We start from the raw sequence: 17,239 nt of genomic DNA, 5'->3' as shown, positions 1-17,239 counted from the left end.
TGATTTATTCAACAGATATTTATAATATTTCCAATATTTGTAAGGACCCATTTGGTAAGATGGTTCAGTGGATACTTATAATGATGTTCTTTTTACTTTAAGAATAGCTCTTACAATGTAGAGATCAATTTTTTTGAAATCCTTTAAGTTCCTTTAAATACTATGAAATCTTCTCAAGTTGAAAGTGAAAAGTAATGTTCTGACTTATTAAATAAACTCATTAAGTACAAATTTATGTTGAAACTGAACATACAACATAATCAAAGAAACAACAAACCAGCTTACTTTACTTGAGTGGAAAGAGAGGTTGGGTCTTTCAAGAGCCGAAAGCAGACCCAATTTGAACATTAATGGCAGTGCACGTGCATGTGCAACCACTCCCGTACCCTGCCTCCCCAACACGGGCACACCTTTCTCCTCTCAGCTTATTAGCATTCTAAATCTTTCTCCCAGGCTTGGCCTTGCAACCACTTACTTGATAAAATAGGTCACTTAAAAAGGAAGAAAGCCCAATAAAATGAATTACAAAGACAACAAGTTTAAACTGATTGCCCTGTTTTCATACATTGTAGCTGAAATCTGCAAATATGCAGTTGGCTGTGCTTTGGCATTTAACAGCAAGTGATCAGCAAGGAGGAGGAAATTTTATTCTCATTAAAGGTTGCAGATTTACTGCAGTGAAAAAGGGCTATGTAACCCGAGATGTGACAGTACAGAAAGATCAAAGCCTTGGATTGGAAACTAAATAAACCCTCTGGCTACTTCCTGCAAGGAAAATTCACTTTGGCAATGTAAAACAGAGCCCAGTTAAAAACTACTCTCAGTTTTATGAACTGTCATAGCAGCTCAAATGGTTTGGACTCGCTGAGTTTAGAACATTATATTTCCTTGTTTTTGTCTTAGATACTTCTGTAAGCAGTTTTAAAGACTTTTTTTTTTTCAACACAACAACAAAAAAAAGAAAAAACTCTTTTCTTTTGGTTGAAACTGAGGAGGTAACCACTAAACTTATTAAAACAGGCAGGTCTTCATCTGCACATTCCTTTCTCATTTACTACAGTTTAAATATTTTGCTCTTAGATTTATTTGGCAATATACATTTACCTTAATAATTCATTTGTAATCTGTACAATTCCTATTCAAAATAAGTGCAAATCAGTTTAGAGAGCCCATATGGCTCATATCTGAGGGGTGAGCTATTTGTAATAGCACATCTGGTAGGACTATGGGCAATATGGAGAAAACGGGAATAAATTAATATTACATTTAAAAACCCATAGGCTTTGGGTTTCGTCTGTTTTTTAAAAAATATTTAAGAAAAAACATGTTTAACATTTCTAATATATGTTTAATATTTCTAATATAGGGACTTTTAAACAATTATTCATAAATACTTAAATCACATTGTTATATCAATCAAAACACACATGGGCTAGAATCAATCAACCCCGTCCCTGAGTTTAGGAGTAAGCTCAGTATCATTGAATCCAGACTTAAGGGAAATAAAAGATGACATGCTCTGTTTTCCTCTCTCTTTTATTTTTTTGGAGGGGGTGGTGGTGCTTATCAACCAAATTGCTTATAATTTAAAATTTCTCATTAGACTACGAATAAGCAAGACTTTGTAATGGTAATCTGGGACTTCCCTGGTGGTCCAGTGGTTAAGAATGTCTTCCAATGCAGGGGACTCAGGTTCAATCCCTGGTCCGGAACTAAGATCCCACATGCCGCGGGGCAACTAAGCCCACGCACCACAACTACTGAGCCTGCACTCCACAACTACAGTGCCACATGTCACAACTACAGAGCCCATGCGCTCTGGAGCCTGCGTGCCACAACTAGAGAAAAGCCCGTGCACCGCAACAAAAGATGTCACAACAAAAGATCCTGCAATGAAAGATCCTGCGTTCCACAACTAAGACCCGATACAGCCATAAATAAATAAATAAATAAATAAATAAACAAATAATATTGTAATGGTAATCCACATCCTATTCCCTTAAAAAAAAAAACCCATAATTTTTTTGAAAATAAGAGCATTTCATGGGTCAAATATGTCATAAAAGCAGTCACCTTTGCTTAAGGACTTTCTACTTTTTAAATTTATAACTAATTTTTATATATCTGTACAGCCAACAAAAATGCTATTAATATGTATAAAAATGTATGAACTTTAACATTGGATAATCACTCTTAAATGGTGGTGATATAATGAACTTCCTAGTCATGAATGGACTAACTCCCATTCATTTCTTCTAGTACAAAGCTATACCATAACTGATGTGTTAACATTTTTACAGGATCTGGTCATATTCAGATTACTTTTTTCATTTATAAACTCAATTATGCTGAATTTCTTCTCCTAAATGAAAGTCCTAATAAAGTGACAATAAATTTGGTTTCCTTTGGGAGCATCTTTGGATTTTACAAATAGCTAACATGCATACCTCCAAAAACTTAGCTCAGATCACCAGATTGAAAATTAACATGAATTTGATGAGAGCAGCCTGTCACCAACTTCTTCTCTTGTTTCTAAATTTCCAAAGGAAAGTAAATCGCTTAAAATACTTTTTCAAGTCAGTATAATTTCTCTAGGATAAAACATCTTCCCAGGTTTACAGGATTTTTAGCCTTGATTTTTGGCTTGTATTTCTATATTTCAGTAAAGTTTACAATTTGCTAATGCTGATGTGTGATAATCTAATAGAATCTGGCCTTAAAAGTTATAGGCCCAATTTACTAATAAAACCTAATTCAATTTTCCTTGGGAAATGCAAATCATTAGTGTCCAAGCAGTGGAACCGAATTTCCTTGCCCTTTTATGGCTAGAAAGAAGTTTTCTCTATTAAAAAGTCTAAACAAATAAGTCAACTAAGACTAATATATGAAGATTCATTTATAGGCATAAAATAATAGCATCATGTATATAAACATTGATTAATTAGCTAAATAAATGATTTGCATGAGACATAAACCCTTCTAGACTGAGATTATCCCACTCATCCTCATTTTTTATACAACTGGATTAATCTGTAGCGAACTTAATGAACTACTTAAAAGAATTTAATGGTAGTGAACTAATTAGTTACTTAATGTGTTAATAAATTTTTAGCAACTTGTTCTCCAAGCAATCTAAATACCAATTTGCAGTAAGCCATATACAGCGTATTAAAGCAAAATAAGTAAACAATATATTGTATCACACAAAAAAACCTACATATCTTACTCTGAAGTTTGATAACACTTACTCTAAAACTTTCTAAAGCACAGTTCACTATTAAGACTAATATATCTGCTTGCCTTTTGGAGGCAGTAATGGTGTAATACTAAGAATGCTGGCTCTTACCAAGCTTAAAGGCTTCACTATTTATTACCTAACTGGTTTGGGGCTAGTCCCTTAAAAATCTCTGAGTCTTAATTTCTACATTTGTTAAAATAGGGCCAATACTACTCTTTGCCCTATATACCTCACACACTGTTGATGGTCAAATGAGACATATGATGATATGTGTTAGCTACATGCGAGTTATTAGTCCTGGTATACTAAGATTTAGGCCAAAAAACATTTAAACATTTTATTCTTTAAAACTTTTAGAAGTCTCCTAAGACATTCCATCTTCTGAAAAAAAAAAAAGAAAACTAGCAGAATTGTTATGAGAGTATTTAGAGAGAAAAAAATGTAATGTGATTTAATGTAAGGATTGTGTTACAGCAAGTCTCATAGTATAAAAAACCATTTATTTGCATTGGTTTGATTTTCTCATCAGAACTGTGTCACACAGCTATTGCCACTCTTGTTCTCCTGTTTTCACCATCCCACAGATTTAACCACTTCATTACCTTAGATGGGATTTTACCTGTCATATAGTATTATTTCTTATGAATGGTTTTATTCATTTCAAGAAATTTATACCATGCATTTTTGATTGGTTAATACTAATGAAGGTGGGAAGAACTTAAGATTATTTCTATTGGTTATACCTAGCTGTAGCAATTATTACTGAGTGTGAAATACATGTTTATACATACTAAAAACAATGTCATTTGGACAACTAAATACAATTATAATAAACATTTGCACAGATCTGGATATTTTTAGATCAAATCATATACCCTGAAACAGAGTAACTTTTAAAAGTAAACAGGATATTGTCTTGTTACCCAACACCATGGTTTCTATAGAGGTTCCGCTGTATATGTTTTAATCATGATTTAACAAAATTCCATTTAAAGTGAGAAGCAATTCTTGCAAATATCCCAACGTAGATACAGCTAAGAACAAGTATTAGGGAACTTCGCAAATGTGCACATGAAAAACAAAGAGTAAATAAAATGTATAACAGTGCCTGAACAAAGCATTCAGCAAGGTTTTTTTTTAAATATTATGCGCTGTTAATAATAATGTTTTAATACATGCAAAAAATATAAATGGAATGACCAAATATTTCAAACATACTGTCAGCTTTCATTACTAGAATTACAGATGTGGCAGTGGTGTACTCAATTTTATGCTGTCAAAACATTATAGGTGAATAATAGTTTTATTCAAAATTTTTCTCAATAAGAAAAAAGCAAATTAAAAAGTCTCTGGGGTCAATTCTTTAAAAAGATGAATTTTATATAAAGTAAATATCTATTGCTAAATATCTATTTTTACCTATTTTGACTTTCATATTTACTTAAATCAGAACACTAATCTAATATGTGTACAAAATCATGTGGCACAAAAGTAGGTACTAAAAATAACATTTATTCCCCAATTAGGTAAGTGTATCTCACGATACTCAATGTATCTATTTTCTTGATAGAAAGAAATCACACAATCATTTATCCAGTCTTTATCTCTGATTATTTCATGAGGATAAATTCTTAGAAATGAAGTTACAGAATTAAGGAAGTATACAATTTTAGGCTTCTGTTCTCTGTTACCAAATATATTTCACAAAGGTTTTGTCCATTTAAGTCCCACAAGAAGTGTGTCAGAGTGCCTCTTTGCTCCCATGTGTGGGTATTAGCATTAGAAAATCTTTGGCAACTGATAGGTGAAAACGGAATCTGGCTGTTTTATTTTATATTCATGTCTGGAAAAATTACTAACTAAAGTCAGGAGTTTTTTTTAAAGACTTCATGAAGCATGTTCTCCTCTGAGAAAAAGTTATAAAGAAATTAGGAACAAAAAAGCTACACACTAAATAAAGCAGTGTTTTTTTTTGATGATTATCTTTAAAAGATTTAATAAGTATTTTATAATTCATTTAGTTCTTACAATGCTGCTGAACAAATGGTTGGTCTCCAATATCTATCAAAGGGTAATGTTTCTACGAGGTTCTTTTCACTTTCTTTTGATCCTTCCACATAATTTCAACATTACTGCCACAGTAATGAAGGTCACTAAAACTTAAACTATTAGAACAAATGGAAGAGTTTGGTTTATCAATTAAAATTGATATAGGATTTATCAAATAAGGGATTTTATAGGCATATTTAATTTTATCTCAATATATGAGAATTTCTCGATGGCCAAATTAAGGGTTGTAATATAGACAATAATTTGATTTATCTTTTGAATAACTGCTCTGAAATAATACCCTAATATATAGTTCTAGGAATAATAAAAAAAGGTCAGTAAATACTACACAATGCCTTTTAGACAGGCAATATTTAATTTTAAGGTTGCTTTTCTCAAGTGAAATAACTGAGTTAACTAAATGCCTGAGTTTAATGAAGGTGGCCTATAGCAAAGAAATAAGTCTAATTTTTACAGGTAGAGTCCCTGTCTTAGGAAAAATTACACATTTAAAATTTTGGATAAAAGATTATTTCTCATATATTAAGAAAATAATGTGTTAGTTCTGGTCAGTAAAATTTTAAAAAGTGCAACTAATGTTTCAACTGTGATTTAATGTTTCAAAGAAAATATATTAGAGAGAACAGAATAAAAGGTGTATATGTGAAATATATAATACATATAATGAACAGAAAAGTTAATCACCAAGTACTTTAAGAAAGAAAAAATAGAGGCAGGCATATACACAGAAAATGAAAGTGTAAGATTCAGATGGCTCAATAATGCACACATCTAGTTCATCTCTGACTCTAGTGAAATGGTCAGTAGATGACATCACTGTGCCAACCACAGAGAAGATCTTCAGGCCCTCTGAAAAATATTTTTCAAAGCCCCAAGGAAACCTAAGCAGTCTCTGAAATTTTTTTCCAGTTTATGAAAATTGGATTCTTATAAAAGAAAAATGGACCATTTTTACTGCAACAAAAACTGATTTGTAAAAGCTGGAAGCAGTTTAAAAATACTCAACATGAGGTTCTTGTTAGTCTTGAAAAGTAAGAGTTATAATAAAAAAAACTGTCCAAAAATATGGTACGGATACATTGTATATAAGGAGAAAAAAGGCTAGTCTTACTCCTATTATTTTTAATTAGCTTCAATAGCAAGTTCCACTTTACTTTCTAACGCCAGTTCAGGTTTTGGGAGGGGAAGATTTACATCTGACCCTCTGGCAATGTCAACTCTATAGCTAATGCCTTGGAGCCCTAATACATTTTGCATTACCTCAAAATGTTGGGAAATTCTGGTGCCAAGAGGTTCAAACTGATAGTGACACATGTCTAAAACCCAGGATTCGCTGTCCAACTGCCAGTATGTATTTTATCAAACATCCAGTCTCCCTCGTAGAATAGGATGGATGAGTTTAACAGTTTTCACTGTTTCCAATTAAACTGCCCTGCTATATTACAAAAATGCAGACGTTCAGATTAAGAAGGACCCCCCCGACTTGGATTTTAAGAAATATACAATTTGAACTGTTTAAACAATACTCTAAATTTGACTCAGTTACCCCATTTTATCAGACTTGTCCCATTACTAAACATGGTTATTTTAGGAAGAAATTGAAGAATTTTTCTGTGAACAATTAAAAACAAAAAACTCTTACACAAATTACAAATTTGTTCTTTACCTTGCAGAAACTTGGGATCATCTACTTTATCTGAACCCACTGAAACTGACATGTTAAAAATCCACAAAGACTGAAAAGTCACGATTACTGGTTGAATAGCATGCCACTTGGCACTGGTATGCTGTTTCATGTTCTCAAATCATTAGAAACAATGGTAATTATAAAAATTCACATTTTATACATTTTAAAAATATTATTACTATTCCAATTAACTTGACACTGCTTGTTAATCAAAGACATATGATGAAGAACAGGGAAAGAATTTCTAAGTCATCTGGACAATTTTCCTGATTTAAAGAAAAAAAAACTACCATACGACCCAGCAATCCCACTACTGGGTATATACCCTGAGCAAACCATAATTCAAAAAGAGTCATGTACCAGTATGTTCATTGCAGCTCTATTTACAATAGCCAGGACATGGAAGCAACCTAAGTGTCCATCAACAGATGACTGGATAAAGAAGATGTGGCACATATATACAATGGAATATTACTCAGCTATAAAAAGAAACAAAATTGAGTTATTTGTAGTGAGGTGGATGGACCTAGAGTCTGTCATACAGAGTGAAGTCAGAAAGAGAAAAACAAATACCGTATGCTAACACATATATATGGAATCTAAGGAAAAAAAAAATGGTCGTGAAGAACCTAGGGGTAAGATGGGAATAAAGACACAGACCTACTAGAGAATGGACTTGAGGATATGGGGAAGGGAAAGGGTAAGCTGTGACAAAGTGAGAGAGTGGCATGGATGTATATACACTACCAAATGTAAAATAGATAGCTAGTGGGAAGCAGCCGCATAGCACAGGGAGATCAGCTCGGTGCTTTGTGACCACATAGAGGGGTGGGATAGGGAGGGTGGGAGGGAGACGCAAGAGGGAAGAGATATGGGAACATATGTATATGTATAACTGATTCACTTTGTTATAAAGCAGAAACTAACACACCATTGTAAAGCAATTATGCTCCAATAAAGATGTTAAAAAAAACCACCTCAAAATAGATAACATTTCCTGTTTTTAAAATCAGCTTTTTCAATATTCAAAATTCAATCAAGGCATTATTCTTTCATAATTAACCCAAATTCTTCATGTTGTTCAGTAAGTCTGCTTATTCTTATCTTCATAGTAAAGATGAAGAATAAGAGTTCAATACCTTCTGTCTACATTTTTCAAAAATATTCCCATTTTGCTTAAAATCAATTAAAATGAAATATTTCAAAAGCATCATTTTAAGTCAATGTTATTTAGTCTAATAGGTTTTAAATTTACCTATTGGATATCAGAAGCCTAAAGGTAGCCATTAGTTTAAAATTTCACATCTGGGACATTATGCATCAAAATTATCATGCCAAAATATGTGAATAATTATGGAACAATTTAAAATACTTAAATCTTTGTAGAATTAAAAAAAATAAGCCAGAGTTAAGGTCCATGGTTTGTTGCTATCAAAGAAGAACAAAGAAATCCTATTAGAAGACAATCCTAACAACAAAAATGATTCATAAAAGAAAGAGTAAATGATTCTAGAGAAGGTCAATAAAAAATGTAGCAAAGAACAACTATGAATTTTTGGTTATACTGTAAGTTTTCTCTGTATATCTGCTGATAAAATTTAGAGTCCCTTTTTATTTGATCTGTTACTCAGAAAAAAACTGAGGAAATTCATAGTAAATTATTTTTTCTGGAAATACAAAGAGAAAATGATACAGTTACATGATTTAAGGCCTGAAAAATTACAAAAGACAAGAGATGAAAGACTTAGCTTTCTCAAGGGAAGTTCTTTTGAAAGGGCAAACAATTCTCAATTCAAAATGATTATAATAAATAAGTATATCACTCTTGATTTGAAAAAATATATAGTCTACATGAAGTTTTATTAACTAATCCTTTAAACCAACATAGCTGTGATGTGTTTTTTATGATGTGAAAAAAGCTACTTATATATTTTTATTCTTGAAAAGGAACTAAAGGCACAAAGGTAAGAGAACTTTCCCAGTCTTTTAAAAAACAACTTGTTAACAGAACTGAGGAATAAAATCCTGAAATCTTTGGACACAGTACATAACTTAATCTTTGAGTATAGCCATCTCTCTAAACATCTTTATTGTTTTATAAAATGACCATTTTTGAAAACCAGAAATGAAAGATTTTGCTGAGTTGAGCTCAAGTTCATTCCTTTGGATATTCAATTTTAATGAAAATGTTCAGGTTCTTTAAAATCACATAACTATAGAAAAAAATCATGTCTTTCTCAAATAAGTAACGCATGGTTAGTATCACACAAAACAATGTTTTGTTCATAGTGAAACATAAATGGCAGAAAAATTAATCTTTTAAACGCTATCAGCAAAAATTTTCAATATAAACATTAGGATTATATAACGAAATAACTTCTTCCCTTTCTAATTATGTTTCAGAAAACATTTGTACAGTGAATTGTCACATGATGGAGTATAATAGTTATAATAATTAAAGAGAATCTCTATTTAAATAATTATAGCTAACACAGACAGAGACATCAGAAGTAATCAAAAGCCACATGCTTCTGGTATTTAACCATGTTTAATTTTTTTTCCTAAGGCAAGTCGTTTCTCATCATGACAATCCAGTACACCAATGAAACTATTTCTAAAGTGTTATTATTTAAGTTCACTAAAGACTACTGAACTACATATAAGGTTATTGCATTTCATAAAATACCCCTGTATTTTTCCACTATGCTTTTAAATTTTGTCACGACCAACAGTGGGTTGTGAAATCAATATAGTGGGCTGCAATCTGAATTTTAAAAATAAAATTGAATAGACTAAAACAGAATATATCATTGTGCATTACAGATAGTAAGAGTAATTACTGTTTTAAGAATTTTTTGTTTTATATATATGTGTGTGTATATATATAACACACATATATATATGTATATATATAAATATGTATGTGTGCACTGGGTTGCAATATGAAAGGTATTTCTTAATATGGGTTGTGGCAAAACAAAACAAAAAAACACTTAAAAGTCACTATAATATGCTATGTTTCCTTCAAAATTAGGTACCGTGTTATACTGGAAAGATCATAAGACATATAGACCTAAGTTCAAATTTTTTTCTCTATCATCCTACATGTGTGAGTTGGTTACTTAAATTAGTAGAACCTTGATTTTTTCATTTTTAAAATGTCTATGAAAATAGACATTATAATAATCTTGCTAAGTAGGTTAAAATAAACATAATAAATATTTGCAAAACAAATTATACATAATTGATAATGGTTGCAATAATTATTACTATTGAATTGAAATGGCTTACTACAAGCGATGATTCAAGAGTTGTAACACATTGGTCACAATTGTATTCTTAAACACATCCTCCAAACATAAATATTTATGTTAATAAAATTATAATTTTAGAAGAGAAAATTAAATCAATAATCTAAAGAAAAAACTAGTCTTAAGGGCAAAAAGACTACATCTATTCATTGGACCATTTTAATGTGAAATTTCAATAGTCATCCTAAATTAAAATATTACACCTCTAGCAATGATATGAAGGGAAAACTATTATTTACACTTTCTGGCAAGACTTAAAAAATCTATGAGACCAGTAATGAAGCAGGATATCTGTTGAGGGAAACTTTACTATAATTGTACAACAATGCTGGCATGTTAGGTTTTTTTCCTTAAATATTTTATTTGAATGCCATGCAGGGAGGAAAAGTCTTTAATTTAATCAAAGCATACACTTTTTTTTTTTTTTTTTTGCGGTACGTGGGCCTCTCACTGTTGTGGCCTCTCCCGTTGCGGAGCACAGGCTTATGGCCGCAGGCTGAGCGGCCATTGCTCATGGGCTCAGCGGCCATGGCTCACGGGCCCAGCCACTCCACGGCATGTGGGATCTTCCCGGACCAGGGCACGAACCCGTGTCCCCTGCATCGGCAGGTGGACTCTCAACCACTGCGCCACCAGGGAAGCCCTAAGCATCAACTTTTTAAAACGGTGATGTCTGAATAATTGTTAAAATACATGTATTGTAACAATAAATGCTGAAGAGGGTGTAGAGAAAAGGGAACCCTCTTGCACTGTTGATGGGAATGTAAATTGATACAGCCACTATGGAGAACAGTATGGAGGTTCCTTAGAAAACTAAAAATAGAACTACCATATGACCCAGCAATCCCACTACTGGGCATATACCCTGAGAAAAACATAATTCAAAAGGAGTCCTGTACCACAATGTTCACTGCAGCACTATTTACAATAGCCAGGACATGGAAGCAACCTAAGTGTCCATTGACAGATGCATGCATAAAGAAGATGTGGCACATATATACAATGAAATATTACTCAGCCATAAAAGGAAATGAAATTGAGTTATTTGCAGTGAGGTGGATGGACCTAGAGTCTGTCATACAGAGTGAAGTAAATCAGAAAGAGAAAAACAAATACTGTATGCTAAGACATATATATGGAATCTAAAAAAAGAAGAAAAAAAAAGGTTCTCAAGAACCTAGGGGCAGGACAGGAATAAAGATGCAGACCTACTACAGAATGGACTTGAGGACACGGGGAGGGGGAAGGGTAAGCTGGGACGAACTGAGAGAGTGGCATGGACATATGTACACTACCAAATGTAGACTAAATAGCTAGTGGGAAGCAGCTGCATAGCACAGGGAGATCAGCTTGGTGCTTTGTGACCACCTAGAGGGGTGGGATAGGGAGGGTGACGCAAGAGGGAGGAGATATGGGGATATATGTGTATGTATAGCTGATTCACTTTGTTATAAAGCAGAAACTAACACACCATTGTAAAGCAAGTATACTCCAATAAAGATGTTACAAAAAAAAAAGAACAAAGTTTAAAAAAATACATGTATTGTGTTCTTATTTTATATTTTATTGGCTTTGGAAAACACTTACGAAACAATCTAGGTCATTAATTTGGCAAAAGTACTGTCTATTTCAATAGACAGCCTGTATTTTCCAAAGTGAGGAAGCATATATATATATACACACACACACACACACACATTTTTTTTTAGAACTGTGATCTTCATTTTTTTACATACAAAATGTGACTTCATAAGTTAATTTAAAATCAAATGAGTATGTTCTTGAAAATATTCAGGATTCTTTTTTTTTTTTACTCTTTAATGGAAAAAGAAAAATGGGAAGTGAAGAAAATTTTAGCTTTTCAAAAACAAGGGGAACAGCATATATTAGATTTTTCTTGGAAGACTGTTTACCTGCCAGGAAATGAATGCTGCCCAGCTACATCTCCATTTTGAAGGTGATAATCATTGAAGAAATCTGGACTCATGGCTCCTTCAGAGGCAACTAATCCATCTAGGATGAAAGAAAATAGTAACTAGTGAAACACCTTTGCAGGGAATAAAAAGGAAACTGTTCTATCAAGTAACACAATAGAAAATAACCTGTATATTTAATCCGGAAGAAAAATGTTAGCATGATATTCAATTCTCTCTGGGAGTATGAACAGAAGACCATACATACTTAAGTGTTCTTTTACAATGACTGGACATTTATTGAGCATCTACTATGTGGTAGTACTATTTTATTAGAGAGATGAATAAGAAAATCTCTGCCTTCAAGGGGCTTCCAGTCTTGTGGAGAAGACAACAAAAGTTAAGGGATGAGGTAGGATAGGGAGGGACAATAAACCTTCCAGGCTAAGAAACAGAATGAGTAAGGAAATAGAAGAGACATTAAATAGCATGGTTTCGGTAAAGACCAACACTCTAGTATGTCCGACATTTTATACCCAGACAGCTTCATCTGCGTAGTATGATTAGGGAATTATACATTTCAAATAAGTGAATTTTTATATAAGCAATGCTTGACACTTTAAGTGTCAAACCTTAAAACAAACACACAAACTTGGGTTAGAAATCCTTGAAAATACATTTTATATTTCCTGTGTTTTTAAAAAGTATATTGAATATAATTTTAAAACTTCTTGATAACTCAATCTTCATTATAAACATCAATTATTATGTAGTAACGCCCTAGGTTATTAGATATATTTGACTACCTACGCTATGTGGCTACACTACTATGCTTTTTGAGTACTTTTTCTTTGCTTATAAAGTGCTCCTTTTCCTAAATCTAAGTCTTTATTATTACTTCTTGCTGATTTTAGAGTGATACTACTTTCTCATTCGCTCCAATCTAAGACTCCAGATGACCTATTTTTGATAGAATTATGAGTAAGTTAAGAATAAGAAGAATCTGAGGAAAAAAGATCTAAGTGATGGCCTCAGGGCTGTTTTATGCATAGAACAAATATATTTTAGTATATGGCTTTTGTAATTACTATTTGAAAAGCTCTGAAGCCTTTTAAAGTTTCCTTTTCTGAAAGTACTCTGGGTTGGTAAGTGACCTCTAGGTCACTTGTTGGCTAGGTGGTATCCACAACATAGTTTATAAATTTGGCACACAGTAAGCAAATTATTCAGTCACCAGACAATCATTTTACACCTACCACATGCAATAATACTTTGCTAGGTCCTGTGGAAAAACTTAGAATACATAATTTCTGTTTTCAGGAATTTCAGGTTAAGTGAAATACAAATAGACACTTAAGATGCAATTAAATAATACATTTCATTAATAAATGATACACAACAGGAAGGGATATACCTACTAAATGAACGCTGGAGGCTGAAAAAGCTACAGAAGGATTACTGTGTTCTGTAGAGGTTAGAAAATCCTACTTGGGAAGGGAGGGAGGCAGAGGTGTAACTGATTTGAGTATTGATAGACAGCTGGGAATTAAATGATAAAATCTGTTTAGGAGTAAGGGTATTAAAATTCGAATAGATGGTAAAAATTAATAGAGTTGGGAAATGAATAGGTAAAAATAATTGGTATTTCCATAAGACTCCTGTACTACTCATTTGTTACATATATCCATTTGTTACATACCATATACTAAAGACTTGCATTATTATTTAATTGTTGAATTGTTAATAATACCTCTGGTATTTACCTTATTACTTTAGTAAATTTAAAATACTTAAGAGGTAGCTAAAAAGTATGTAATATTTAGTCCAGTTTCTGTGTCCTCTAAAAGTTAAAAATTCTATAAACCAAAAGTCCAGCTAAACACAAAAAAAGTTACAAAAAATGAAATTATGGGAATGCCAAGACACCATAGATTGAGAGTTAAGCGGTTAAAAAATTAATTTTCTATGGATCTAAAACTGTGAAAGTTTGGCTAAAATTAACAAGGTGAAGACCACAAAAATCAGCAAGTTTCTCTGTTAAATTAAAACCAAATAATTTAGGATCAGGAGTTAAGAAATCTGCCAATTTTAGAGGAACAAAGCTAAGTAATGCCAAAATAAAATGTATACCACACTTTGAAAATGAATACAAAGATATTCAGCATGCCAGCAGCATAAAAGATTCTAACACTCAGAAATATAACACTCATATAAATACAACCAAATAAAAATACCTGAATTATACATTAAAAGTTAATATTACATGAAACACGATCTAGTGAAGTGAATCAGATGAGGAAGAACTTAAATGAAAAACTGTTGTCAAATTCTCAACATCTTCATTTTGATTCAAAGCTCTCATTGTCTTCAAAGGGAAAAATGAGTAAGAAGGATAAATGGAATACAGGGAACTACAAACGGGGATCTCATCAAATAGAGATGAAACTAAAAAAAATTTGAATTTAAAGATTCAGCCAGAAATTTTATAAACCCAGAATACAACTAGTTTAAGAAATTTTATAAACCTAGAATACAGTAAGTTTAGTAATACAATAAGCCTGATATTATGTGAATAAAGAGTAAACTTGTATTTCTGAACTTAATTTTTAATAATCGTAATCATTTGGTAAACTACAGCTTCTACACTGCCCTTCAATGACTTGACAAAATTTAGGTAACTCTGTAATATGAGCAATCATTCTTCACTGTAATGAAGTATAGAAGTTAAATTATATCTTAAATCATCAACTCAAGTACTTCAACTTCTTTGGAATTAACTGTTTCTCAGCATTCTGTAACCAAAATTAATTTTTATAGAAATACTGAAAAGGAATCATGTATTTTTGGTTGTAATCACGTATTCAGATAAATCTAGGAGTGTCCTTCTTAAGCTCCTACTCCAACCTTACTGTTTCAAAGACAGCAACAAGGAATCAAAGAATTTCATGTAACATTTAAATGCCCAGAGAACAAATAGAAGACAGAGAGGATATACACCAGAGCACTTTGTAAATTGTAGAGCATTATATACATTTAGGTTATTAAATTACATGAAACCTTTTAGACCATAGTTATATAACACACCTTCTTGAGGTGCTCTAAGTAATGATGATAAATGTGGTTATGAGTAAAATGGGGTATGTATTGGAACAAGAATGAAATCAAAGCAAATTTACTGCCAGCATAGATAATTTATCAACTTTCTGATTTCTGAAACTCAGTTAAAAAAACTGGCTTATACATATTGAATAAATAAAAGTAAAAAAATACAAAAACTCAGTATCTTCTTATATATTGTTACTGAAGTAAACTTTATTTCTAAAAGTCAAATGAAACCGTAGTATTAGGCTCTTTGGTGAACTAGCTAAAAGTGAAATCATGACTGTGTGGGAGGAAACAGATATAAAGAGTGAAGAAAATGAGAAAAAGAAATGACTAAAATAGATAAATCGTAACTTATTTGGCTACACCTGATAAGATACATCACATAAACACATAGGTAAATGAAAATTATGGTTTTACAATGATCCTGAGACAGAAATAAACCATTTTAAGTTTCATATTCTGTAATATAGTTACATAATAAATGCTAAGGATAAGATTCATCACAATGAATGAAGAACAACAGCAAAAAAGTAACAAATAATTTAGAAATGTGTAGTAGCAATACAGCTTTATAAATTATAATATACTTCCTCTGTGGGTAAAAAGTACTAAAGCAAACAGCATCATTTTCATGATAGAAAAGGAAATTAGTCAGTAACTGCAATCACAATTATTTTAGACTAAGAGAAAAAAATAATGTAACTATAAGGAGATGTATAAGTAGATTCCTATTTCAGATAACAGAATGAGGGTCCTTTTTTAAAATAATAGCAAGAAAGGGGCTTCCCTGGTGGCGCAGTGGTTGAGAGTCCGCCTGCCGATGCAGGGGACACGGGTTCGTGCCCCGGTCCGGGAAGATCCCACATGCCGCGGAGCGGCTGGGCCCGTGAGCCATGGCCGCTGAGCCTGCGCGTCCGGAGCCTGTGCTCCGCGGCGGGAGAGGCCACAACAGTGAGAGGCCCATGTACCACAAAAAAAAAAAAAAAAAAAAAAAAAAAAAATAGCAAGAAAGAAACAGATACATTTTGACATGTCTAACAGTTGGAAAGCATAGAGGGCAATACTAATGACCAGGAAGTAGCACATGCTATTTCATTTTTAAATAAAAGATAAGACCAGGGTATCACTGGCCATTTAGCTTAAACTCTGTGGTTGAAAAACTACTACAGTTGCTTTTATCAGAAGCTGCCTAAAGTTTCATGGAGAGCCAGAGACTTAAGTAAGATAGCTAAAGCATCCCAACAAATCTGCAGTGTTACAAATTTATCTGATGTTTCTGAAGATACAACTGCACACAGTAAAAGACAAGAGACTAGCATTGTCGAGATTTCCATGACACATATCAAAAACACCACAGAGACTCACTTAGTTGATGAACTATTCATGAAAAATAAAGTAGGTAAAATAATAAACTAAAAAAGTACAGGTGGCTTGATATGAGAATTTTATCTTTAAACTCATAGCAATGTAATCTCTGCTGTCAAGTGTGTACCATATCATCAGGCTATAGGTATAAAAAAACAACCATGAGGCTATCTAAAGATAACATTTCACCCCTCGAATGCTTAGATTTATTTATTTTTCCATCAGCTGTGGCTGTTTCTAAATTTAGATATATAAAAATGTGTACAATTCAGATTTCTCACAAAAGCATAGGTTGTACATTTTAATTGTATCTCACAGAAAAATGTTATGATTTTCATTTTAAGGGGTCAACTTAAATGAATTAATTTTGGAAAAGTGGTATAGTTTTTTAGAAATCTGTTCTGAAATTCTAATTGTATTAAAACAACAAAGTTAAATACTGAGGTGGTTACAAGTTTTATTCGTTTTTGGAAACTGCTCATTGATTCACACTGAAAAGTAGCTATCTATCAATTTTCAAAGCAAGAAACCTGATTCCAAGAAATTCTGA

The 17,239-nt window shown here is 32.4% G+C and overlaps 1 protein-coding gene across 3 annotated transcripts in view; it reads right to left on the bottom strand.

Moving 5' to 3' along the window:
* The window catches only part of KIFAP3 (kinesin associated protein 3), a gene marked incomplete at its 3' end in the record, with an annotated part of 158,551 nt that overhangs the window by 18,427 nt on the left and 122,885 nt on the right, over window positions 1-17,239 (bottom strand). For all 3 annotated transcript variants that reach the window (XM_082862992.1, XM_082862993.1, XM_082862994.1), the window contains one exon: window positions 12,220-12,319. In XM_082862992.1, the coding sequence (XP_082719118.1) occupies window positions 12,220-12,319 (100 nt within the window). The remainder of the gene's footprint in view (window positions 1-12,219; window positions 12,320-17,239) is intronic.

This window comes from Leucopleurus acutus (genome assembly GCF_964270905.1).
Source record: "Leucopleurus acutus genome assembly, chromosome: 2".
Classification (NCBI taxonomy): domain Eukaryota; kingdom Metazoa; phylum Chordata; class Mammalia; order Artiodactyla; family Delphinidae; genus Leucopleurus; species Leucopleurus acutus.
This window is presented reverse-complemented; position numbering and strand designations above follow the sequence as displayed.